We start from the raw sequence: 27,686 nt of genomic DNA, 5'->3' as shown, positions 1-27,686 counted from the left end.
TGTTTCTGGTCCTATGATGTTGTTTCTCACTTTTTTTGCGAGGGAATAGCGGGAACTTGGAGCGAACTTATGAATTCTGTCGATCACTGAATGCTTTCGTCTATATCCACCACTGTATCAATGAATTTCATTATTTCTTCCTTCCCCTGCTATCATATTCTGTATTCGCCGATTTTATGTTGAATTGAATCATTTTTGTTGTTAAAATTGTTCACTCATACGGTGTTTCTTTGTTTACGCAGATCCTCTCCGTAAGCGGTGATTTATTCGTCTGTTTTCACTACGTTTAAACAGTTCATCAGTTGAAATGACTCTGGAGGAATGCAGTTCAGTGCGACGTCTGCCGTTTACAAGTTGTAATCTAGAACGCTCGAGAATAATATTCTAGATCAGTTGATAACATTCGTTAAAGTTCAAGAATATCAGTAAAAGCTTGAGAGCATTATACAGCTCTTCCTTAATTCCTTCAAAAACGAATTAATGAGAAAGAAGACCACAGCTACGTGAGGGGACCACTTAAAACACTCGTAGCTCAACATATGACAACTATCACCTCACAATTATTATAGTGAACAATGGGGAAACTGAAGGAACACCCGACACAAAAACTAGTGATCACATACAAACATTTTAATTTTTACACACACACACACACACACACACACACACACGAGTTAAGTCTCTGGTAATGCATCGGGGTCAATGGGAGACCAGCCTGACGTCAAGTACTTGTATAATGATAATTGAAACCAATAGCTGTATTGTAATCCAACGTCGTTTACTCAAAACAAGCTACCAGTGTCGAAGCCAAAAAGCGTCATCTTCAGGCCCCAAGCGTAATCTGAAACCAGTTGTCGTCTGGCCATGATGACTGCACATCTTAGTAAGTTGTAATGTTTTTATTTGAATACTCCGTTGGTCTTTGTAATTATGGTTCGTTCGCTGATGGTAAATAACTCTTGGGGCCTGAAGGTAACGCTTTTTGGCGTCGAAATGGTAGCATGTTTTGAATAAACGACGTTGGAATACTATACAGCTGTTGGTTTTGAACTGTTATTATTGAAGTACACATAATTAAGTGCGGTTTTTCGGTGCTAGCAGGATATTCTTGGAAGGCATAGCGAAACCATTCTAAACGGAAGCGAAAAAATAACGATGGTTGCATGTGGGATCCAATTTACAACGATCTGACTTGAGGCGAAAGATAGTGAGTGACACTGACGCTGAGGAATGTCTCGACATCTCCATCGACGTATTTTTGCGAGGAACGCGGAAGGCGGCACGTGTGGGGAACGAGGTGGACCAACAAAAGAAGTTGAGCCACGTTAGCGTCTCCGCCCCCGCGGCCGTGTCACGGAACGGCGGGCCTCACCTCGCGGTACGTAATGGTAATGGACAGACGGACGCTCTACGGGTCGCCGGGGACGACTCGTGGCGAATCGCTGACGCACGTGTGCCCGGCGCAGCTGCACGGTCCAGGGCGCTCGGGGCATCACCTCCCACGAGCGGTGGTGAGCCACTCGACACTCAGGCGGTAGGATGCCACTTCAAACAATCGCCAAGCCATCCAAATTTAGGTTTTCCATGCTTTCTCTAAAGTGCTCGATGTGAAAGCCAAAATCGTTCCTATGAAAAGGTACGGCAGATATCCCTCCTCATTTTCCCTCAATCTGACGTTGTACTCTCTAGTGTCCTTGTTATCCACGGAACCTTGTATCCTAAACTTCCTTACTTCCTTCTTCTAGTACATTTCCTTCCATGTACAGCGTCCTCGGTAAGATATAGGATACTATAACGCATACAGAGCGTGTATCCTCCGCGTTGAATGGGCACCTAAAATGGTGTACGTTTCAGTTTTAATCTGCTGATGAAAGAGAAGTAATAGGGGTTAAACGTACTAGTGGTTGAAGATACGTCCACTGAATCTACAACTAAACGCGATCAGTGATATGTACTGTGGCATACCCAGCTGTTTCATTTCATTTAATGTTATGTAACTTTGAACACCAGAGAAGTCAGCAGCGATGTACCTTTCGACATGTTAGAGATATTAGTCAACAGCTTTACCTACACTAGTTGTCAGGAGCGTTTAATGGAACAATGTTTTCGTCGTCTAATTAACCACCAGCATTTTGGAAATCATCCCATGTATTTTTATTTTCTTTGCTACTTTACGCTTCAAAAAAATGGTTCAAATGGCTCTGAGCACTATGGGACTTAACATCTATGGTCATCAGTCCCCTAGAACTTAGAACTACTTAAACCTAACTAATCTAAGGACAGCACACAACACCCAGCCATCACGAGGCAGAGAAAATCCCTGACCCCGCCGGGAATCGAACCCGGGAACCCGGGCGTGGGAAGCGAGAACGCTACCGCACGACCACGAGATGCGGGCTTTACGCTTCTTTTCAGCTCTGACAGTATACTTCTAGATGAAACAAAAGCAGTGATGAAGCCGTTTACTACGTCTGACAAGAAATGCGCCGCGGGGGAATGATCGAGCGGCCTAGGGCGACCCAGTCACGGACTATGCGGCTGGTCCCGGTGGAGGTTCGAGTCCTCCCTCGGGCAAGGTTGTGTGTGTTTGTCCGTAGGATAATTTAGGTTAAGCAGTGTGTAAGCTTAGGGACTGCTGACCTTAGCAGTTAAGTCCCATAAGATTTCACACACATTTGAACATTTTCGAACAAGAAATGCAGAAGTAAAAATGCAAAACATTTTGTTTTTGTTGCAGCGAGTTCAGTGAAATTAACGCCTGGTCCATGGTTCGTCTCACCATAACAGCTAAGAAAGAAAAAAATAACACTTCACCTTGTACTCCATTGCCTCCTGGACCTAAAGGAACTCTAGTCTCAGTTTTATTAGCAAAAGAGTAATTACCTTATTTCATTTGTTCACACAAGACCAAAACGTGTCTGAAACAATTTAAAGATCCGCTTCTGAATGTTTATCGAGAGGAAAACCGAAACCAAAACCCATAATGTACCAAAAAATATTTATGGCGAAACGTATCCCAGCGATAGCTGCCAACCAAGTACTCTCCACTCGACATCTGCACAGAGGACTGGCAAAAATCATCGTGATATATATATATATATATATATATATATATATATATATATATATATATATATATCAGCATTAATAGCGTGAAATATATATATATATATATATATATAAATATATAAATATATATATATCAAGCCATTAATGCTGATTTCGCTCCCACCTTACACATCTCAATACCGTAGTCAGTTACTGATTTCTCCTCGTTCTAGGAGAAATTATGCACGGCAGATTCAGTGCGGTACTGTGACACACTACCACATTCACCGTCTCTTTTGATACAGGAAGTCTTCGCCAGTATGATTCATTTGTTTAAAATGTTAGTCGCAAGCCGAGATCGAATCGGTATCTTTTGCTGCCCAGGCAGACATAACTCTGCTTACAAACAGTACAACCAAAACTGTGCAGTCGCGAGGCTGAAATGAATACTATGCTCAACGTAGTTGCAAATAATTACACGGATGTTAGAGATTGCATGTCTCTGAAGTAAAGCCTTTGCAGCAGTATACATCTCCGCAATCTTACGTAAATGTAAGCATGGAGTTTATTACATGGCACGCATAAAGGCAGTTAATCAAACGAAAATAGTGTAAGAAAGAAGAAAATATTATTTATTGATAAAATTGCTATAGAAAACTACAGAAGCGCTCAGAATTTTTGCTGCTGTTACAGCAGACTAAGATTTGCCTTATATGCTGCATTGAATGCAAAATTTAAATAGAAATCTTCTTTCTAAGTAGATATCAGGTCATCGGACATTTAAAATGACTGAATAACAAGTACCTTTCTTCCAATATAGATAAACGTATTTTCAAATGTTAAATGATTTCCGTCTTAAGAGTTAGATATGATAAACAAGAACTATTTTGAGACACTCACATAAGATAAATTGACGTGATCTGTTAGTAAGAAAACAAGCAGCATAATGAGACATGGGTATATATTTAATAAATGAGATTGACGTGTCGAAGTAATAACATCGTACAGTTAGAAAACCCATTTACGAGTGAAAGCAAATACAGATTACGGAAAATCATTGATTAATAACAAAATTAATTTTTTGTGCGAATATTTAAACAGACAGCTTCGTCTATGACTTCGTAACAGCCCTCTCTTTCCTTTCGGTTGCAGCACATTGCCGAAAAACTGTGAATCAATGTCCAAGATTTAAAATTTCAGATGCAGAGGCGTTGTGTGGTATTAAAAAAATCTTGCCGCTCAGCACAATATCTAGCACACTGACCCCGACAAAAACGGCACTGAATACTGGCGCGATTATGGATTAGGCACTAAGTCGCATTTGGAATGACTATCTTTCAAACTCCTACTCAAACATGCAGATTAAGCTTTTCCGTGTTTTCATTAAAAGATGTCAGGCAAAAAGTGGAAGAGTTTTTAAAAACTTGGCCAGTCCAGATTTCTCCACCCTCTCTTGACCATTCGGAGCCGTTGCGTCGTGTCTATTGAAATGCCCTTTGGTGTGACGTTTAACTTTATCATTGGTATCAACGACAGTTGTAATTCTAAGCTATTATGCTTCTTTCGGATTTTGTACCCGTTAACACAAATTGGTTATAGTACAATCTGCATACCCGATTATACCATTAACATGGACATTTTATGTTGAACTTTACTATTATCTAATATGGGGTTAGCATCTATAAACTTCTGAATCCTCCGTGCAAATTAAGCATGCCCCCACAACGCGTTAGTTTCACATATGGCAGATTATTTTCGGGGAGAGAAGCCAACTTTTCTGAAATTAATGCAGACATTTGTGACTTTAGACGTTTAGCTTATTTGTTCAATCGGAAGTAATTGAATAATGGTTGTTTGTTTTTGGTGGTATGACTGAAGTCGAAAAATTGTCGTCGTCAGAAGAAAGTATCCCTCGACACTATGACTAGACTTGCTATACAGAACAATTGTTGACTTTCTAGAATTTTTATTTTCCTTCATAAACAAATAGTCGCAATAATTTTCTTAGAAAAGTATTAAGCTTGATTTGTCAGCAAATGCACTTGTAGTGAATTCGTTGACAAACTGTCGCTTCTACTTATAAGCTGCCATTACTTGTATAAAAACCCAGATTACTTGGCAAAATGAATTAATATGACTTCTTGTGAACATCTGACACTAGTTCGTATCATATAACATCGAGTGCGTAGATCAAATTTATGTTGAGCTCCGATTCTTCTCATTGTTCTTCTTGAAAGGGATGCAGTAGATATTAAGAGGAGTTGGTAATAAGGATAATTTTATCTAAAGATATCATTTTCGTATATATGAAGCTACATATTTGCACTGGCAGATGCAGTATACTTATATATGCAAATGGAATGAGAGTAGATGAAAAGAGGTTACCATTGCTCCGTTCATAATCATGTATAAATGCATTTAACTGTACTTATGGACAAAGATGTTGTCACTCACGAGATTTCAATATTATGTATATGGATCTTATATTGTGTGTCTTCGAAAATCCGCAAACTACTTTGATGCATATTTCCAAAAGTATTGCTCCGAAAATTTGTATAGTGGTGTGGAGAACAATAATTTAAGTCGAGCAGTTGCTACTGAACACTGTTTACAGGATGGAACGAACGGAGACTACCTCCAAAATACGTTGAATTATTTTAGAAGACAGTGCTTTGGTCATATAATAGGATATGTTTTTTCAACCCTGAAATAACAGATAAACCGTGTAATTTGATATGTTCCAAACAATAATATAGCTCAACGGTGATAATTCTGCTTGGCCCTTATGGTGGTTTTGTTCTTGAGATTTATGATATGCGGAATCTGTTTAGAACGCTAAGATGACTTGAAAAGATGTGTACGCAAGAAGATCGAACATTGGAATTACTTTGCGAATTCACAAATGCGTCTGTAAATCATCTCAATACCCAGTAATTATATTTTTGTAAGGCATCTTTATAAAGGTCTAGTTCGCGAACGGCGGTAATTGTTTACCAACAGGAGTGTTAGGATCTACTTTTCAACCGCACTGTACGTATTAATTATTCCAGTAGTTTTCTTTATTTCGTGCTTCATATCGATCAATTATTTACGTCGGTAACACCTCTCATAAAATCAGATCATTTTACGTGAAATAACAATGAAATGTGAACACGGAAATGGTTACAACAGCTCGCGAATATTTACATGTTGCAAAACCCACAAACAATGTTAACAGCTTTGCTACTAGAATCTTAAAAAATTGTTCCTTCTCTGATCATGACATTGGCTTTTATTTTTAGCTTGGTAGTTTCAGTAACGAAACTTGAGCCTTGAGCGTTCAGCGAAAACTACTTAACTATAATAATAAGAAGAACCGGGTAACAAGGAGAAATGTTACGTGACTGATGTTGGATTGCAGTCACTTAGGCGTTTCGAAAAGCAAACCGAGCTGTATCACGTTTGACTATGTCTTCTATGCACAAAATAATAACAAAATCAATGCAACATATAGCATAAATTGCAGAACAAACTTATCAGGATGTAGTGTGATGAACAGCGCTACTGAAATTGCCTTACTACGACATCCACGCGAGATCTTATTATATCGAATATGTATGCCAAGACTTAAGAGTGTATTTGATTTTTCAGAGGTGTTGTTACATACAGATGTTGCTTCACATGGTTCCTTTTGCTGCTCCAGGTAGAGTGATTGCTGATTTCAGTGCACTATTACTTGCCTCCTATTACTTATAGCTACTTGTAAAGCGCTGTTTGTAAAATTTTTTGAACATGCACCTTTCAAAAACAACCAGTTGATGTGATTCCCCAGGAAAGATAAGTTTTATTGTAGTGTAAATTTTATGAAGTGAATGTGGTTCATTTGCTCTTTTATTTTGAATTTCTTCATTTCCACGCATTTTCGTAATCGCACTGTTGATGTGGCCAACTGAACGCAACTCGGTAGCTATGTAATAGTTGTTGCTATAGGCTACAAAGGAAAGGAAAATAGCTAAAAGACACGCTTCCTAATGCTTCTTGTCTATATGAAACGCAGATCGGGTTGTTTAGCCCTCTTGTCGTCAATAAAAAATGCTTATGGATATTTTATTTTAGTTTTAAGGATTGGAATATGCCAGTTGCGATAGCAAAGTCATTACAGCCACTGGAGGAAGCAATAGGCAATGCTGGTGGGACTATAATGCAAGCATGCATGCCAATGACGCGCATGATGTGGAAAACTACCCAAGATGCACATATGAAGATTTATTTCATCACAGGACGCTTTGCTTTTTTGTGGACGCCTTACAATGGACCGTGTGTCATTCTTGGTAGAGTGAGCAACGATCGTATCGTCGGAAGTTATTAGACGCAACGTTTTTGATTGATCCCATTAGTTGGTTTTCTAACGACTACGCTGTTTACCTTGACTTGGGCACGAGCAGCGGTCGGAGATATGCGGCTTGTTATGGAAAGCGGGCAGTTTACGTCGAATAAGAGACCACGATCCGAGAGTGCGGTCAACCTTTATGGCATCGCTGCGTCACGTTCGAAGAAACTACAGGTGCTAGTGACGCAAACGAACTTACGTCTCGACTCAGAAACGGTTCTCCTTCCATCAATTTTTAGGGATGCTTCGCAGCGGGATTAAAATATCAGCGTGTCGACAGTAGCTGTCCATTTGTGTCGAGGAAGACATGACGCAAAAGCGACGGATATAGTATTCCTTCGCGAAGGTCTCCATTTCGCGTGACAGGTGTATCTCTATGTCTCTTCAGCAGACTGATACACCTGCAAAATTGTATACCAAACAAGACACCAACTCCTACGTAAGTCACTGGCGAGACACGGTGTTCGTACTGGGAATGAGAAGATTCTCTGCCCACTCTTTAAGTTCTTCAGTTGTCCATCTGAATCGCTACAGGCTAAAGTTGGAATGATACCTTCCGCAAGGTCTTTGACTGATTCCCTCCTGCATTTATGAGTTCCAACTTCGCCGCTACTGATCTCGATGTCAGTGGGGTACTAAACTCTGACCTTTTTTCCTTTTATTTTTTATATTTTGGTTAATTGGCTTTCGGAACCTGCCCATACAGCCATCCCAACAATGAAAATGTTACACTACTGTTTCTTTTGACAATCTAGAGTACACATTCGTTTAAGTAGTACCTTCGTACGATGTGACATAGGCTTAAGAAAGGACAGATTACGACATTAAAGAAATTTTACGTCTACTGTATACTGAAACAAGTGAACAAGACGAAAATGTAACACAGGGTACATAGAGGCAGTGCGCCATAAAAATCCTACTGGTAAACAATAATAAATGATATATCACAGTTGATGGACATCTGGGGCATTCCAAATTCAATCCATAATAATGACTATGCATCCAAATTATCAATAAAAACTTCTTTTATGTGTCCTGTAAGAAATGTTTCAAAAGAGCGGATACAGAATTAAATATGTCATTTTAAGTAGCATCAAGGCAGAACATGAGAACAATACAGAGTAAATAGATTTGGGTATTATAGCTATGCGTATAGTTCCACTCGTACTTAGACACGTACTTGTTGGAAGTACATAGTGACATGCATTTACAGGCTGAGCGTACCATATTCTGCTGAGTAGCACGTGGTCATAGTTTGGTCTTCCCCATTCTACGTACCAAGAGCGTTAGATTAGTAATGCAGCGAGCTATATGTGGAAATTGACATTATTGACGAAATCTTGCAGCATTTTATGCATTGCAATATCGCTGGATGTTAACAGGGATTGGAGGCTGCTTGGGAGCTGATGACCATGTAATGACGTTGATGTGGTCCGTGTTCCGAGGATATTATAGGCATGCGCGGTTTCGATCTTCTTCCTCTCCGCAACTTTCATTGCAGTTCAGCTGGGTGGAACAACAACGTTGCGCCTGTCATCAAGTCGTGCGGCAACCCGAGATACAGCCTGCAACCAGGGCGCTGCAAACTCTGCATGTACGTGTTCGGGTATGTGTGTGTGTTCTTGTGTTTTGAAAAAATCGACGCATACATCTTTACAACCGCCGAAACTCTACGAGTGTTGGTTTCATCTTTGAAGAATGTGCTAACGTCTTTGACGTTTATAGATTTTCAGCGACTCAGTGGACGAGAAAATGCCAGTCTTTGCAGGCAGTTCGGTTATCGACCGAAACGTCAGTGAAGGATGTCCACAAATTTTCAATTAAAGTCTTTTGGGCGTATTGCTGCGCTATGGTGTGACAAAACTGCCGACATTACTGCAGTGAGTTTCATCAGGGCGCCTGAAACAACAACCGTAGATTTATCGCAAACGCGGTATTTTATTAAAATGTCCACAAGAATTGATATGTGTATCACAAATTTCGTCGACAGATATATATGTTCGATAATTTTGTTTATAAATAGCAGACATTTTTCCGTAAAAATATCCATACTGGCTCTGAAGAGAGGCCTTTGAATCTTCCAAATTAAGCTACAAGTACATAAAATGCATTGCTTACAGTTACCAAAACAACTTTCCTTAGCGATGATTCGTTTAAAGGGTTGAGGGTTTTACTCTGTCGCCTTCTAAATAACAGCCGTATTTACATCACTGAGGTGTGGCTGAGGTAGAATTCACAGCTGACTATGTGCTCGTTTTGTAAATCGTCAAACACATCCTAAAAATGTATCTACAAGAAAGTACTAACGTTCCACAAGAAGCATTCATTTTTAAAGTGCATGTTACGATAAAACTTACGTATTTCGTTATTGTAACCTAGAAATTCTTCTATGGATGTGTTTGGTGTTAAAAGACGATTCGCACATTCGCCATAAATGCAAATGGACTGCATTTCAGTATTACAAAAACGTCTATCTAAGAAAGAGGGAATAATTTTCTATTTGTGTTTTCTGTACACTAATTTTGGTTACTATATGCTCTGCTAGTTTTGTAAAGTAAAAGCGAAGACTTTGGTCTTGCAATCGGCAGGAATGAAGTTATAAATCCCTGTCTGCCTATACACACTTATGGCTTAAGTCGATTCCCTTAGTCACTTAGACAGGTGGTGTCTAAAACAACATCGACTTATTTGTAGTCAAATCCCTTCCCAAACTGAAATTCTAAGGACGGTTAAAACCGTCGGGATGCTCCTTTCCCTCCAAACATTGCTGTACGAAGTGCTGCAGATAATGGATGGACTGTTTTCGTTACTAGCGTACTGTGGGTATCAAACCCAGCTTAAGGTTTTAGAATCTGTTGTACCAGGAAATACAGAAAATAAATGACCACCAATGTAAATTAAGGTTAGTTGTAACGTGTGGATGAAAGCTAAAAAAGTGCTGCCTGTGACATACAGATTGTCACTACAGTGAGTTTGGACATAATTATTCAAAATTGTGATTGTGACAGGACAATAATATTGTTCCATGACTTCTTATACGCGTTACTGAGAATATATTATTGTATGAGTCGATGCGAGAAGCTTAGTTAACATTCTGTCTCGATCTCACTTGAACCTCTTACACAAATCGAAATTTTGCCTGTCATCTGCCTTATATTCTATTTCGACATTAGTGACTGTGGTGATTCCCTGAGTACTGAATTTTTTTCTGTTGTTATCTAATTCACTAGTTGGATGGAGCTGCCATTTAGAGTGTAATTACCGATTTTCGTTCAAGGAGTGCAGTACCACCTAACACCGTAGACTGCTTGCTTAACCATAGGGGAAATAAATTGTGACGAGTTTAGAAATTGAACACCTTGCTTCAAAAAGAAAAATCGTGCAAGAAAAGATATTTGCGTTACCATCAGATTGGTATAAATTACTGTAGAAAGAAAACATCCAAGAAAGCTTAGAAAGCAAAAGAACTCACACAAGAAGCCGTAAAACTTTTTCTTCGCAACTTGCAATGGAACATGGACAGGACACTTGAGATTGGCATAATATCGGCGATACATATGATTCGGTGGATTTTTGATAACGCTTTGAAATCTAGAAATTCGAATTCGAACAATACATTGCTGGTTTTCCAGTAAATCCAATTGACATTTCATTCATATATAATCATATACCTTTTTATCTGGATTTTCTCTAACTGTGCCCAGCAAGGATTATCACGCGAGAGAGAACAGAAATAAAACTGCAATATTTGTCAAGGAATCATCGCGACATCAGTGTGAAAAAAACTGGCGCTCGTCTCCTTCAGAAGACATCTACTTCTATAATCAATGCATAACATCTCGTCTTCACAATTAATAGATGCTTTGGAGACGCAATGTGAGGAGCCACTCAGAAATACCGTCAGTTTTTCGATTATAAATGGCTGGTTAATCTGTGAGTCAAAAGTTCCGGGTAATAAGTCACATTTATTATTCGTACGCTTCTTAGAGGCAAGCTGACTACATTCTGTAGTGTATGACACAGTTCAGGAAGGTGCAGGATCGTTCGTCTCTCTTTCAGGAACAAAACCATTTCAATTGCCTTCTTGTGGTAACATAAATTATCGTATTACTGCAGTCGAATACTTCGTACAAAGACACATATATGTCAACATACTATTAAATCTTGAATCGCTCGGTTCACATAATGCAGAATAACAATGAACAAGAGGAATACAGCTGTATGCGTCCTGCTAATTCATCAGTTCATATTTCGAATAAGACAACTCAAAACTCCTGTTATTGAACGTTCCGCTCTGAGGAACTTTACTGTAAAATGAAAACGAACGTTTTCAGTTTCTCTCCGAAGATTGCCATTTGTATGCGGCATGAAAACGATGAAGAATCACATAAAGCGCGTTTACTAAAATAATTTTTATTTCCAGACATTATAAATTTTGTACTTTTAGATTAGTTGCTTGAGCCGTTACAAAAGTTCAAATTCAGACCGGTTTGCAGCACCATAGGCAGAGAGCGCAATTTACAAGTGGCAGTTCCTGGTACTCAATGAGGCTATGTTTGTTGTGCTGCACATTAATGTGAAGATGACCTGTCTTTTCACTGTTGAAACTGGCAATATATATGTGATTGCTGTATCGGCCAAAAATATTTTGATATCCAGACACAATCACGGTTCTCTCCAAATGATGTTTCGTGATTGGATGCACAGACAATGTAATTAAAACCCAGATTCCCCACTAATAAAGGTATATAGCGACACGCTGGTGGTAGGATCTGCGAGATAATGTCCAAAATATTTTCTGTCTATCTTGTTGCACGGTTTCAGTGTCTTTAAAGAACGGCCTCACGGACCCAACAAATACACAAATAGCTTAGGTTAGGTTAGGTTAGGTTAGGTTAGGTTAGGATAGGTTAGTTCGAGTAGTCATACGCAAGTCACGGATTAACACTACGTCAGGTTCATAGTAACTGATAACACTTTGGCTACACAATATTGTAAACGCTATAATGTGCTTTCGATTTTTGCACTTGGTGACGAATGAAAAATGCGTAAGGTAATAGACGCACATCCGTGTGACAGAAGTTCCAAATACACATATCCGACGGGGAGGAAGTTTCCTTAGATTTGAAGGAATGGTAATCGTGTATAGGAGATGGCTCTGAGCACTATGGGACTTAACATCTGAGGTCATCAGTCGCCTAGAACTTAGAACGACTTAAACCTAACTAACCTAAGGACACCACACACATCCATGCCCGAGGCAGGATTCGAACCTGCGACCGTAGCGGTCGCGCGGTTCCAGACTGATGTATAGGAGAGAGTGTCTTGGCCGGAACTAGTTGCCTGTGAATAAACAACACAACAACAACTTTTGGTGGTTCCATGACGCTGCTATTTAAGTAATTGTCCTGGTACTGATTACATAGATCTCGAGCACACTAGGGGGCTCTCTTCTTATCTCCGGATCTCCCATCAAAAGAATAATGAATGACTTAAGAGACTGCAGGTCCTAGCTGATATTTCTTGGAAACGTACTTTTCAAAAAATTGTTCAAATGGCTCTGAGCACTATGGGACTTATCATCTATGGTCATCAGTCCCCTAGAACTCAGAACTACTTAAACCTAACTAACCTAAGGACATCACACAACATCCAGTCATCACGAGGCGGAGAAAATCCCTGACCCCGCCGGGAATCGAACCCCGGGAACCCGGGCGCGGGAAGCGAGAACGCTACCGCACGACCACGAGCTGCGGACCGTACTTTTCACTGCACACGCACATATATGACACGCTCGCGTCCGAAGCTCAGTGGTCAACGTTTTTGCTTGCATGTGGAGGACCCGTGTACGATTCCCGGCACTGGCCAGAGATTTTCCCGTAGTGTGAGGTTGAAACGGGATGCACTCAGCCTTATGGTGCCAATTGAAGAGATAGACTAGCGAGCAGTAGCGGCTACAAGGTTTATAAAGCCGACAACGGCCGAGAGAGCTGTATGCTGACCCCCTGCCTCCCCGTACATTAACCGCATGACGCCGTTTGGAAGAGGATGACACGGTCGCTATTGACCCGTCAGAGTTGACGGCCTCAGGGATTGTGTCCAGTGGCAGGAGGGAGGTTGTAGTGTTAGTGATTAGTTTATCACGGTCATCGGTAGCCAGATGGCGCTCAGAGACTGGCTGTGCGTTCTTTGTTTTTTGCACTGCATGCAGTAACTGTGCTGAGGTTAGAGGTGAACAATATTTTAACATTCATTCTAGGGTACAACCACGCCCCAATGACGAGTACGTATATCTTTTGAACGGTGTCGTATTGTGGACTTGGGGAAAGCTGGATGGATATATCGACGGACTGGTGCATATGTTGCGTACAACGTATCGGTCGTGTGTCGCTACTTTCAGGAGCGGTCTGTGGAACATTCCTTCCCCATGTAGACCAGATTCTGGACGTCCGTGTAGTAAGTATGCACGTCAAGATCGACTCACTGTGCGAGCAGCGGTGGCTGACGGAACATCGTCCGGGGATAACATCTTGCACCAGCTGTGTCATTAGGGACAGCTGGGAACCGTCTGCTTGCAGCAGGATTAACGTCATGCGTGCCTTTGGCTAGGCTAAAACTCACACCACGACACCGCCAAGCATAGCTACTTTGGTGTCGTGAGTGAATTCACTGGAAAGTGGAATTGCGCTGTGTTGTTTCCAGTTATGAGAATAGGTTCTGCCAGTATGAGAGTGATGGACGTACACTTGTATGGCATAGATCTGGTGAGCTGCCTGCTCCAGACTTACTCCCCCTAGACACATAGATCCCAGCCTAGGTTTCATGGCGTGGAGGGACATCAGTTACTCGCAGTCACATTTGCTGTTTGTGCAGAGTAAGGTAATCAGTGTCTCCTACACTGCACCGGTTTTTATCCTCATCCTACGGCCATTTCCTCTATAGGAATTTAATGTGTCTTTTCAGGAAGACAATGCACATCCCCATATAGTTGCTGCGACGCGATGCGCTCTTCTTAGTGTACAGCAACCGCCATGGCCAAGCCGGCCGCTGTGGGCGAGCGGCTTTAGGCGCTTCAGTCTGGAACGGCGCTGCTGCTACGGTCGCAGGCTCGAATCCTGCCTCGGGCATGGATGTGTGTGATCTCCTTGGGTTAGTTAGGTTTAAATAGTTCTATGTCTACGGGACTGATGACCCCAGATGTTAAGTCTCATAGTGCTTAGAGCCATTTGAACTACCATGGCCAGGGAGAAGACCACATTTCTCGCCAATTCAACACATATGGGACATGGTGAAGCGGGAACCTACTCGTTCTCTAGGGCCAGAGGGAAGCATTGCTGACTTGTAACGGAAGGCGCAAAATGCTTGCGACAGCCCGCCGCAGGATGCCAACGGCAGCTTTATGAACGTTTGCATACGGGAATAATGGTTACATTGCCACCAGAGTTGAGGGTACTCTGTGTCCGTATGCGACTGTTTGGGCACCCTTTTCTGTGACGTTTGTATTTCATTTGATCTGAATTTGTTATTATATTCTCTTGGAATGATAACTACCTGCCACTTCATTTGTAAATAAAATGTCCTTGTGCTAGGGGGTGCTGCGTTTTGTTTTTCCCGGTAGTGTATATCAGAAGCCGTCCTGGCGTTTCTATCATCCTGCCAGCTAGCCTCGCGTTTCAGCATCATCTCGCAGAATACGTCGGACTTGTCCGTGTTTGCCTGGCGGGTTCTGACGCGGCACCGAGATGCCGCGAGTAGCAGTGAGTCTCATCCCAGATCTCAGCGCGTGGCGGGAGACAATGCCAGCAATTAAGCGGCGAGCAGGTTCTGCTAAGGCGGCACTGGCTTTTTTCCTCACCCGAGTACACGCTCTCTACAATTTAAATGGCGCGCATGACGTGCAAGCGGGGACGATGCCAGGGAGGAGAAAAAGTGGTTCGCCAGCGAAACACGTGTCATTTATCGAAGCAGTAAATAAAGGGCAGCGCGTAGCGCAACTTCTGTACTGGATGTCCGTCAATACACCTTGCCTCTCGTCTCCTCTGGGGCTGCTTGTCTTCGGCGCCTCTGCAGCGCCAACTGAATCCCGCTAGGCATTTCTTGTTCAGGAAAACTGATAGTGTATGTATATATATATATCTGTACCCAACAAATTTATTATACGGGCTGAACCCGAAATCCACCGACAAAATTGCGGAAGCTGTTCATGGGCATTTTCTGCAGTGGCTCGTCAGAGAGTAAATGAATTTCGTGTGATTTCATACTTGCTGTTAATAATAGCAATAACCACTCTTCGCTGTCAAGCTTACAGTTAGTAGGCCTACTGCTCGATTACGTATCGGGTTTGTTTTTCCATCAGTGTTTGTTGTACGCTATAAGTGATACGCAGCGGTGCAGGTATATTTACTGACGATGCGTTGAGCAAAGTGCACCTCCAGCAAGGTTTATCGAGTGAAATCGGGAAGGGGCACAACAACGACACTAGCTGCTCACGCATCGGCGGCTACCAAGTCACAGTGCTATTGTAGATCTACATGCGTTGTACGTCGTGTTGGTACCATATTACAGGATTATTTACTGTTCTAAAGACGTTATCACCGAAACAAAGTCAACTGGGGGAACAAGCGGGCCGGCCGCGGTGGTCTAGCGGTTCTAGGCGCTCAGTCCGGAACCGCGCGACTGCTACGGTCGCAGGTTCGAATCCTGCCTTGGGCATGGATGTTTGTGATGTCCTTAGGTTAGTTAGGTTTAAGTAGTTCTAAGTTCTAGGGGACTGATGACCACAGATGTTGAGTCCCATAGCGCTCAGAGCCATTTGAACCATTTGGAACAAGCGGAGTACGTCAATATTACATTTTAAGTCTCAAATGAGCTAGCGAAATTCAGAGGTACGTTGTTCCAAAATATTCTGATAACGTCCCTGAACACCTTCTGAAATTTGGTTGGTGGATTTCGGTTTTACCCTGTACAGTTACTCAGGTATTTTTAGCCGCTTCTTCATCTACGTACATACTCCGTAAGGCACTGTATCGTGCAAGCGGCTTGTACCTTTTGCGAACACTAGTCATTTCCTTTCCCGGTCAACTTGCAAACAGAGCTAGGGGTACACGACTACCTACACGCCTCCCTGCAAGCCCTAATTTCTCTTATCTGCGTAGTACTTACTCAAAATGTGTGCTCGTTCTCCAGTCATCTTCAAATGCTGGTTTCTTAATAGTGTTTCGCGAAACGAACGTCGAGTTCCCTCCAGAGATGCCCATTTGACTTCGCGAGACATCTCCATAATACTCGGGCATTGATCGAAACGAGTTGGAACAAATCCGGCAGCCCACCTTTGTATTATTTCGATGTCTTCCTTTAATCCGGCCTGGTGGTTATCCGAAATACTTAGGCAATGTTCAAGATCGAGTTGCACTATAGGCAAACTTGTAGGGCACATGCTAAGACACAACATCATCATTGGAACAATAGCATAAGGAGCTACTGAGGAAAGGAATCGGCGGGGGCGACCAACGATATCATACATGCAACGGATCATGAATGATGCTGGATGTAACACGTACGTGGAAATGAAGAGGAATGCAGACAAGGAATGCAGACAGAAGAGAGGAATGGAGCTCTGTTGCAAACCAACCTCAGGGTTGAACATTAAAAGAAGAAGAAGAGTGTTCTACATGCGTTCTCCTTTATGGATGAACTACGCTTTCCTAAAATTCTGCCAAGAAACCGATGTTGGCCATTCTCCTTCCCTACTACCGTCCGTAAGTCCTAGTTTTGCCTAGATATTCAATCGACGTGACTGCGACAAACAACACACTACTAATGCTGTATTCTAACAGTGTGGGATTGTTTTCCCTGCTCTTCTGCATCAACTTCCATTTTTCTACATTTGGTGCAAGTTGCCTCTAATCAAACCTACTAGGAATGTTGTCTAAGTTATGTTGCATCTTCCTATCGTCACTTAACGAGAAAGCCTTCCGTACACCGCAGCGTCATCAGCAGAAAGCCGCCGACTGCGGCTCACCCCATTCGTCAGAACATTTATGTGTATAAAGAACAAGAACGGTCCTGTCACACTTCCCTGGGTAGCTCCTGATGATACCCTTGTCTCTGATGAACATTCGCGTCGAGAGCAACGTAGTGGGTGTTATTACTTAAGAAGTCTTTGAGTCACATAGTCCAAATAGATACCTTCGTAGATGCTAAATTTCTCCCATACCAAACACGTATGAAAATAGAGCTGAATGACGTTTTTGACAAACTGGCTCTATAAGCAGGATTAAGTTACACTATACAAAACATGAATGCGGCAGTGACCCTGCAGTATGTATAGCAATCTGATGATGGTGACTTAAAAATGTGGGCGACACGTTGGTCAACAGAGCAAAGTGATGATTCCGCCACATACCCGGAAAAGATTTATGGAATATAACAGCGGCCGCGGAAGACGGTGTTTGCATCTAAAACAACACAGTAGAACCCCACATGTCCCAAGAGTAAGAACTTGGAACTTATCAGCAATGTTTATTTTGACGGATAAAATCATGAGTAAGTTGTGCTCCATAGCTTTGATAGAAGTCATTATTCTTCTAGATTCGACCCTTTCATCTATTTATAACAAAACTGAGTTTTCGGTGCTGCGCCATACATCAGGCGCACATGCTTTCACAGCATTAAACACACATATTCAATATTCTTTGCTGTATGCCATTTTATGATTCAAACTCTTGCTGATGAAATCGAAGACGATAACAGCAAAATAAAGTTATATAAAAGCTTTCTCAAGTCAACACGTTGTATATAAAAATACGTAGAAGTCCCAGCTACCAGTTAATAAGTGTAATTGGTATGTCCCTAGAACTGATGTAGACTTTGTTCTCCAGCAAAATAGTTGTGGTAACCGAAGCTAATGTTTTCTCCAAGACGACACAATACGTTCTTAAAACAGAACTCTCTGCTGCAAGTGTATTTTACGAAGTTAACAGATGACTGACTTTAAAATAAAAAGTAACTAAAGCACTAAAAGGATGTTTTTCGTGTTTCGTAATTAACAAGCAAATCCTGCGCCATTCTGGAGCCTTGTGGATAAAAGTTTAAACAGAAATTAACACAGACTTCCGGAGGGAAAATGTTAATTCGATCTTTAAGTCTTGAGCTATATTATTGTAAAACTGGTAATGGATAACCAATAGGAGAGCTGATAAAACATTTAAAGCCATTGGTATACACTCAGTTCTCAATCCTGTACACAGATACTGAGGTGAACCTTAATTGCCTTAACATTAATTTTACATCTGATGGCGATTATTCCCACAAAAGAGTCTGTTCACAAAGAGATACTTTATTCGTAGACACCGGTAGTCCGTATTAATGAACCTACGAATGAACGGCTTTGAACAAAAACGCGAACTTTATTCTCTACAAAGGCCATTGCCGAAGAAAGCCTGTTCATATTTAGTAAATTTGTTTGCACTATTTAGGTTCTCTCTTGTTGTGCTATCTGCCACTTGACTAGAAAGACGAAAGAGGAATACAGGCGGCAAAAATGGAATTTTTAAGGTAAGTAAAATGAGATGAACTACAAAACAGTGTTATAAGAGAAGAGCTTAGTATATATTGTGTCAATGAAAATATAACAAAATGAGCAAGGATACATGAAGTGGAAACAACAAGGAATGGAGGAAGACAGGTTCGTTAAACAAGTAACATATTATAAACCAAAAGGAAAGAGACATGTAGGACGCCTTAGGAACAGATGGCTTCAGTGATGACGGAACGGACTGCAAGCTGGTCCTTGAAGTCAAGATGAGGAAGAAAATGAAGAAGAAAACTTAGGAAACCTGTTGGTCTGTTATGATTGAACCAGGTGAATCGAGGCTCGTTTTGAAGACAACCGTACACAGAAAAGGATCATCAGGACATACAGAAGGTAAGTTCATCGTCAAAACAAATATGCTTCAGATTCACATTCTCATTGCAGACGACAGCACAGATATTTGGAATTAATTAACGGAGTCAGTAAGGTATTGTCAAAACTGAAACTTCTTTTCAGTGTTCATCATTCAGTGCCAACTGAATGTCAGTACGTCGGTACTGAACGGTTCTGTGATCCGACATCCTCATCGTGCTCAGTACTGCTGGAGCGTCCTGCTGTCAACAGTCTCATCGCACAATTATTTTGTTCATCATTGTGACGTACCGATAATCCAGCCTGAAGTATCTACACAGTAGAACAGAAAGCTGCCTGCGTTATGACACTTGACATTTTCCGACGAACATAACTCACACTCCTGTCACTCGACGAGATACATGGATAAGCACTTTAGGACTACATTTGGTAACTGTATTTATGGTTTCCTTTCTCTCTCAATAAAAGTGGGTGTCTGAACAAAGAACAATAAAGCGTAAGAAGACATTGACGACGTAAGCTGTTTCTGTATGGTTTTTCAACCATACACTTAAACGAAACACTAATGGCACATTGATGATCTATTAAAGTGCAGTGATTTCTATTGTAGCCCATTCTATATTCAGTTTTCATACACAACACGAGGTATACAATAGGGACTTTTCTTGATTCAATACCGAATAACCGTATGTTTCAAGAAACAACGCACACAAAAAATAATGTCAAGTCCACTCTTATCTCAACTACCTTACTGAAAATGGGTTCCAAGCGCTAAACGGGGTGTTGCGAACTGTCGCGGGCCCCTACTGACTTTTCGAACTCCCTGTTGTCGGGCAACAGTTGTTGAATATAGTGATAATAATCTCTGCTGGTTCCACAGCCCTTTTTCTCTGTCACCCCCATTGATTCTCTTTTTGCATCATGGCTAAAAACTTCCGCATGAGGACACGTGAATATTAATCTACTGTCTTCTCCCATTGAGAACACTGTCTTACAGAATATTCGCAAATGACATAGCAAATAACCCTATTATGTATTACGCATGTAAACTCTGTCGTATTTGCCAGCCGTGCAGAGAGGTAATACTGAAAGCCTTCAAATTCATCATAGATAAGCGGTTTATGTATCTGGCAATTTATTAGCTACGTCTCATCTCAGGTATGGGACGCTTACGGTCATGATTTACAACGAAACCCGCAGTAACGTAGTAAAATAACAATTTAAAAAAATCTTGTAGTTTTCTTCCGCTATTAACTACCTAACTATCGCAGAAGACACCGTAAATATTGATAAGCACGAAAGTTCGAATTCCAAATTAGAGACATGATACCGTCACAATGGAAATCTTTGTATTTTTTCATTTCACACTATTAGAATTACAATGTTAGCAGCTCACATTTTTCTATCAAATTACGCATTGCAATTTTGCATCTTTTCATTTCGGGCTACAAAGCTAATGATAGCGTAGATTTTGCCCCTTAATTTTATAAGATGGCAGATGTGGCTTCGAATCGTTTCTGATTTATTTACTTATTTTATCTCCCTCCTATATGCTACATCCGTGAATAGGACAGGGATTTAAAATGAAGAATACCAGCCAGCTGCTTGCAACAACTTCATGCTACGCAGGTGGAGCGTTGGAAATATTTAAGCGAGAAGTGCGGGTACAAGACGTAAGCTAAATGCTACCTTTTACTTAATGGACAATTCGAAAAATCCAGGCCTGTTTTTTACGTTTGTCTGTAGTTTTCCACGAATGAACCCGAAATAGCACAAAGCAGCTATGTGTTCTTCAGTTCCTTTAAATCAAGGACGAAAACATGCAAATATAACTTAGGATATATCGTTGGCAATAAGATGTGGTGCAGAACACATATTTTTAGTTTTATCAACAGTAGACTAATTTTAAACAAATGATTTCAACAGGGCTTTTAGCTGACGTATCGACCAGTTCTTGTTTTGGAGAGGCGGTAAACCACACCCCACGTGCCACTGGCCCCCACCTGTTGACTCTAGGGGATTTGTGTATTGCACCTGTTGACACGTGAGACCACTTGTTGCCGCGACGGCTCCCCTCCTGCCATAAGGTACGCGCGCGAACGTTTAGGGTGGAACGAAGAGGGTGGGTACCCCCTGCATATCGCACGTGGTCTGCACGTGGGTCACACAGCGCAGGAGGCAAGCGGAGCGGCACAATCCGGCAGTTTGCCGGTCTGCTAGCTCCCTAACAGCCGTCACACTCTGACGCCTCGCGCCGTGCTATACCGCTGGAACGGAGAAAGCCCAGATCTATCCACAAAGTAGCCGGCGTTCATCCGCGGCCAATCATTGTTCGTACTTTGGCTACCAACGTTATCACCGTAACTACTACTGCAAACCGAGCAATATTTATAACGCATTCATTTTTTTTCACAGACCAAATACACTGAACCATCCTGAGAAGTCTTTAAGTTTCTGTGACTTTGACCCTCTTGAAACTTACGTAATGGTAAACTGAAATATGATTTGGTTTGATTTCTGTGGTTCTGTTAAGTCTGTTGAAATGCGTAAACGGCGGTGTTCAGTTTGCCGAGCAATTTCGCAATCGTCATTGCCCGGTTCTACTATTATTGTCTCTTTCTCAGACGTCGTATAATCAGTTGCAGTTGGCACATAAAAATGTTCTCGTATTATACGTATTTCATCCAAAACACGATCAACTCTATTATTTTGTCGGTTAATTATGACTTCCACCGAAGTATCAAGAACATTAGCGTTTCTCTGTAACAAGTAGCGTTATCCCAGTCATTGTAGCACATGGCGTCATGTTGCGCCATGAACTGCCCAAGCAGATTTAAAACACAAATGTCTGCCTGAACAGTATACGTATAAAATAATCTCTCTTAATTATTTTCTAGTGTTTTCAGACTGACGAAATATCTTCCAATCTCGGTGGCTCTGACGAACCTTCTATGTCTACCACAAATACTGGCAACATTTCATCATATTGAGTATTGCAGCTTTTCTCTGCGTGCATCGAAAAGTTCTTTTCCGATATTCAGATCTGCGAAAACTTTTCTTCGCATTAACCGAATCCCGCTAGGGTAATAGGACTTATATCCAGCTGTACCGTAATATTTAAGGTGAATGTGTGTTCAATACAATAGGTGATAGCCGGAAGACGTGTACATAGCCATGTTGTCCTCTCTACGTAAGCTCAGAAATTCGCAACACTTTTCTACCGTTGTAGGACTGTGTCAGATATTTCTACTGGCAGTTGATATTTTTGAAACGAAAAAAATACTCAAAAGCTTTAGTATCTCAACAATATTTGCTTTCCGTAGTGATATGAACTGGATAGTTTCAAAATTAACAAACGTCCTGAGTTCATTGTGTGTATGTTGCCATCGTGTCATTGTTTCAACTTCTGCGTGTCATGATCGCATTTCAGTAAACGTTTTCCAGTCAGTTTGGCGTATTTTTGCAGACATTACCATGACAGTCTTAATGCTAAAATTCATGTGAAATATTTGATGACTGACACATTGGACTAATTTTGTAACTATCGTTTGTATGTGAAAGGTTTTAAAGGCGCTAGATTTGAACGTGGACAGTGCAATATTTGCAACTATCTTTCTCCGTATTTGAAACATCATGTCTGTGGATATGTCCGATAACTTCATCCGATAAGCTTTCATTTATCTACGCGTATTATTATAACCGCTAAACCGAGAAAAACATAGGGGCAGCTTTTCTAGCACTGAATTACAATATCTATGAAGTCAAAAACAGAATTTTTTTAAAATTCTTGCATCCCCTCGGTGACACTTAATGACTGAGGACGATGATGCTCTGTTACATATAACAAAGTGACAGTACAAAAGAGATTAGAAACAAGTATGTAGAACTGTAAAGAATTTCACTGGGAAACAACAGAGTGCAAAATGGGGTCCGTATGATTCAGCATCGAAATTTAATGGTAAAACAAATTAATTGTCATTCTGACTCGATAAAATCTGAGGAACTGCCAAGAATTTAGTAAAGTGTTAATGTGAAACAATTTTCCTGCTGTAAAGCTGTTGTACACTCGAAAAAGCTGTAACGTTTCGCTGCGAGTAATGTGTCAGACAGTATACAAGTAATGAGTGCTGGTATCAATAGTCATACAGAGTCGTCGCGCTATGCAAAATTTGTGTCCCAGAACGATTTCTGAAATATAATGCGAAGGAACTAATGAACCTGCCCAAATTCATTCACAGAGTGGTTGGTGGCAAATAAAAGTCAAATATAGAGTTTTTCATATCTATCAAAGTTTGAACAGTTGTGTCAGTGGCAGCGTTATATTGCCAGACATGTTGCTTTTGCGACTGGAGTCTTTCTCGGTGTATTCCACTGATGAATTCTTCTCTGGTTATCACGACGCCACCATTCGGCTGATAACCCGAAAAGAATTCATCAGACATGTTGCTTGTTAAAATGGTAGGATACCTGTATACGTGTGTCATTATTAATGTCTTCGCTATCCAAAACTAATATCTGTATTGCAGAAGTATTATCACTCACTCGCATAAGACCTTATATTGTTCGCACATGACCGCCTGATCATGTACAAACACTGTATGGTCCGAGTCAGTGATAATACTTCTGTAGTACAGTTATTTGTTTTGGTTAGCGAAGAAATTAACAATGCATGTCGTTGCTCAGTCTTCTGGTTGCTGTTTCGAAAGAAACGAAGGGTAGTCATTCAAGAATATTTTTTAACTTTTCACCCAAAACTCAAATACACTGCCTGGAAAGCCTTCAAGTCTACTCTTCAGAGGAATAAACATTTAGTGTTCAGTAATCTCAAGAAAGATGACTGTTGAGGAAGGTACTTGTACAGGCATTGAAATGTTCACGTCCGAAGAAATCATGACGTCGTCAACATTTAATTTGGGGTGAGAACGGAGAGAAAGGTCTGTGGTTTCGTACAGGAATCGAGAAAATTTTGTGGTACACTGTATTAAGCAAATTAGCGATGCCGTGCTGCGCAAAGTATGCAAAGCGAAAGGTAAAATGCATTGGAGCTGACACGCAATACTCCTATAGCTTATTGTGTAGTACGAGCATCGACAGAGTTCGATGTCATCGAGACGTGAACGGCGTACTGCACCTGTCATCGCGGACTGTTAAGGAGATTACACAACGCGAGGCGCGGTCATCCGCCGCGTCAGCGTCCAAGAATTACAGAAGAGAGCGTCATGCGCGAAGGTCGAAGCTCCTCGCATCCGGATAAAGGGAAATGCCGCACAACTAGTCGGATCGCTTTCTTGGCGAGTTTCACGGGAGTGGTCGGTACACTTCCGCGTCGGATGCGTGCAGCGCGAGGATCCGGCGGCACCACGTGGTCCTCGCGCACTGACAGATCAAAAGGCATTTCGGTACTCACGTCATTGTCGTCCAGGTAGCCGTAGACCTCGAGCTTGTCGAGCCGGATGGTGCCCTGGAACGGGTAGATGAGCGTGCCCTGCGGGATGCGAGCGTTGGTCCACACGTTGACGCGCATTTCGGGAAGGCGGTTGGCGTTCCTGTCCACGGGGCTCGTGGCCGTCAGCACGAGTGAGAACTCCTGAGGGATCAGCACGCACGTCTCCATCGTGAGAGTCTGGTAGTCGCTAAGGGCCGTCTTGTCAACTGTCAAAGGCTCAGCGCGCGCACTCGTCAGTCGGGAGAGGTTCCATTCAACACGTCTCACTCCACACGCAGTGTCACTGGAAATTGCCGTGTAAGCAGTGCGGCGCTGACAGCGACCGAAAGGGTGTGAGGAAATACGTCCGAGTCCGAGCGTAACGACGTTCGCTTGCCGGGCGCAAACCAACGCACTGTCACTGAACACGAACGTCAACCCGCGAAGACGCTACCGCGACAGAGACAAGTGGCGGCGAGAGCGCGAAGAGGCGCACAGTGTCACTCCGCGGTCGCCGCGCTGCCAAGTCCACGTGCTGTACCCATTGCTGTCCGCCAGTAGGCACCAGTTCGAGGAGAGACAACGCCCACTCTTGAGAGCCGGAGGAAGCCGCTCGGGGTCACACGACCGTCCGCTGGCGATCGCGGGAGGAGCAGATCTGCGCGAGCTTGACTTTGACCTTGCTACCCCCCTCTTCGGAGCCACCCCCCTCCGCACCTCTCTGTCTCTCTCTCCCACCTCCGATCGCGCGACGTCAGAGCTGAGGGGCAGGATTTTTGTATCCCGAGTATCGCGCTGGCGAACGCCGGGCGCAGAACTGAGTGGTGCTGCTGCCCCGACCCGCGAGCGGCTACCATCGCCGCACCTTTCTCCCCTTCCCGCCCCCCCCCCCCCCCACCTCACCCCTCTCCGTCCACCTTACGATTTGTGGCCGCGCCGCAAGACGTCGGTCGCCCCAGCCGACTACCGCTGGCCGCTACCTTCTTACCGGCAACAAGGCGAAAAAACAGCTGGGGTCCCCGTGCCAGACGCCCCCCACCACCCGCCGGTCCCCTCTCTACCTCTGCCCCTGGCCCCCCTACTCGGCGGGTGTTTTTTAACGTCTTGCGCGGCTCCCCTCCTGCTACTTCTACCGCTTCCTTGTCTTTCGCCCGTACCTTAAAACAAGTGCTGCACCTCGGCGGCAGGTGGCCTGGCGCCGAAGGAGGAGTGGGGGAGGAGGGGGAGAAAAAAACCGGCCGCGCAAGAGCAAAAAAGCTCCCAGGAAGGCGGCGCAAAGGAGAGAGTATCTACCAACCAGAACGGAATTCCCTTCTCCTTTTTGCCGGCGCCTGAGCCAATAGGAGAGCTCCGCTACGTACACAATCAGCTAGTAGCGAGGAGCGCCGCACTGTCATAAAAGAAGCATCGAGCAGAATGCGAGCGCGAGGGCTTCTGCTACCAGGCTACACTAGTCCTTGAAGACGTCCGCGGCGGGGCTATCGTAAAATGTAATCTAGATTGGGGTACAGTCTCGTGCACTGACGCAACTGCTGCTTGCCCTCTCTCATATGAAGGAGCGGAGGGGGAAGGCAACGAGGAAACGCACGTGACTGAACCACCTCCTCTGCTGCACTTTTTCGTTTACAAGTACTTCCCTTTCGGTGGTTAATTTCTTTGGCACTTTAGATATTATACACACATTTGATGAACCACTCTTCATTTAATTTAGAAACTAATTACTATTCATAGATTTAGTGACTGTAATAAGAAGCCCTCGGGCTACATATTACGTGAATTTGTAAACCAGTATAGCCATGTCTCAATAAAATCCACGTACGTTTTTCTAAGAAATATCTACAGTGAAACATTTTATTTCTTAGACACTTCTCTTAGCTAACTGCGGTTACTGTCATTGTAATGTATCATAAATTTCGTTACAGCTTATACAGGGTGACTGAGAAGTAAACATAGACATTTCGTTGGTGTAATGTATGGATTAGTATAAGAGTAAAATGTTAAATGATGTTTTCTCTGAGACTGATTTATTTCCTTGTTATGATGATAATGGCATTTTCGTAGCCTTACATCATGGGTCAGTATAAGCATTTGGCGTGTCGTGTTCGCCTATATATTGACTGATGTTGTTTCGACGGTACCCTTGCACATTTCATTCAGGAAACAAGAGAGTGTATAATTGCTTATCTTGCTAAAAGGACAGGTCGTGCAGGACCAATTGCTTGGCCCGCCAGATCTGCGGATCTTAACCCATGGACATCTCTCAAGGATATTTAGAACGTAGCTCAACTACAGCAGCGAATTGAAAACAGCTACTCTACAGAATGAATGGAGTATGCAACATTTCGAGAGCGGTAAGAATGCGAGCACGTCACTGTCTTCGTCTACATGGACGTCGCTTTGAACATGTCCTGGGATAAACGTACAGCACGTAGTTGAGTTAAATTTAGGATCCCTTGGTTTCTTTGCTTTCCGAGAAGAGTTAATTTTGTGTTTTTTATGTTGCACTTGTGATCCCTATTCTACTACACAACTCTGAAATATAGGAATTTCAGGCAAAACTTCATTTAATGTTTTACTCTTATTTTGATGCATCCATTACACCCACGAAATTAGTTTTGAATCACCCTATATACTTGCACGGGTTACTTTCGATATGACGGATGCCAGTTATACAGCTCAGTTAAATATCTAACTTATCTACCAAACAGTCTGACCTATGCCAGAATTCCACTTTAATTATCTTACTTATCTAATAAGTAGTCGAAGTAACATCTGTAAACACTACTTGCACAAATCGTTTCGGGTTGGCAATTCACAGTATTCCCGCTACGTTTACTGTCATTAACTTATTTTCAAGGCCTCTGTTTTCAGACGGAAAGGAAATTTCTGTGACTCAGTGATCTAGATTATCAGTTTAAGATATCGTAATGGATGGAATA

The 27,686-nt window shown here is 42.3% G+C and overlaps 1 protein-coding gene across 1 annotated transcript in view; it reads right to left on the bottom strand.

Annotated features, from left to right (window-relative positions):
- The window catches only part of LOC124619494 (zinc finger and SCAN domain-containing protein 22-like), a 745,754-nt gene extending 720,179 nt beyond the window's left edge, over nt 1–25,575 (bottom strand). Inside the window, exon 1 of the mRNA XM_047145908.1 lies at nt 24,730–25,575. Coding sequence (XP_047001864.1) covers nt 24,730–24,936 — 207 coding nt within the window. The 5' untranslated portion in view covers nt 24,937–25,575. The remainder of the gene's footprint in view (nt 1–24,729) is intronic.
- Nucleotides 25,576–27,686: the final 2,111 nt, after the last annotated feature.

This window comes from Schistocerca americana, chromosome 6 (genome assembly GCF_021461395.2).
Source record: "Schistocerca americana isolate TAMUIC-IGC-003095 chromosome 6, iqSchAmer2.1, whole genome shotgun sequence".
NCBI classification, from domain to species: domain Eukaryota; kingdom Metazoa; phylum Arthropoda; class Insecta; order Orthoptera; family Acrididae; genus Schistocerca; species Schistocerca americana.
Note: the sequence above shows the minus strand (reverse complement) of the source record. Positions and strands in the feature narration are given on the sequence as shown.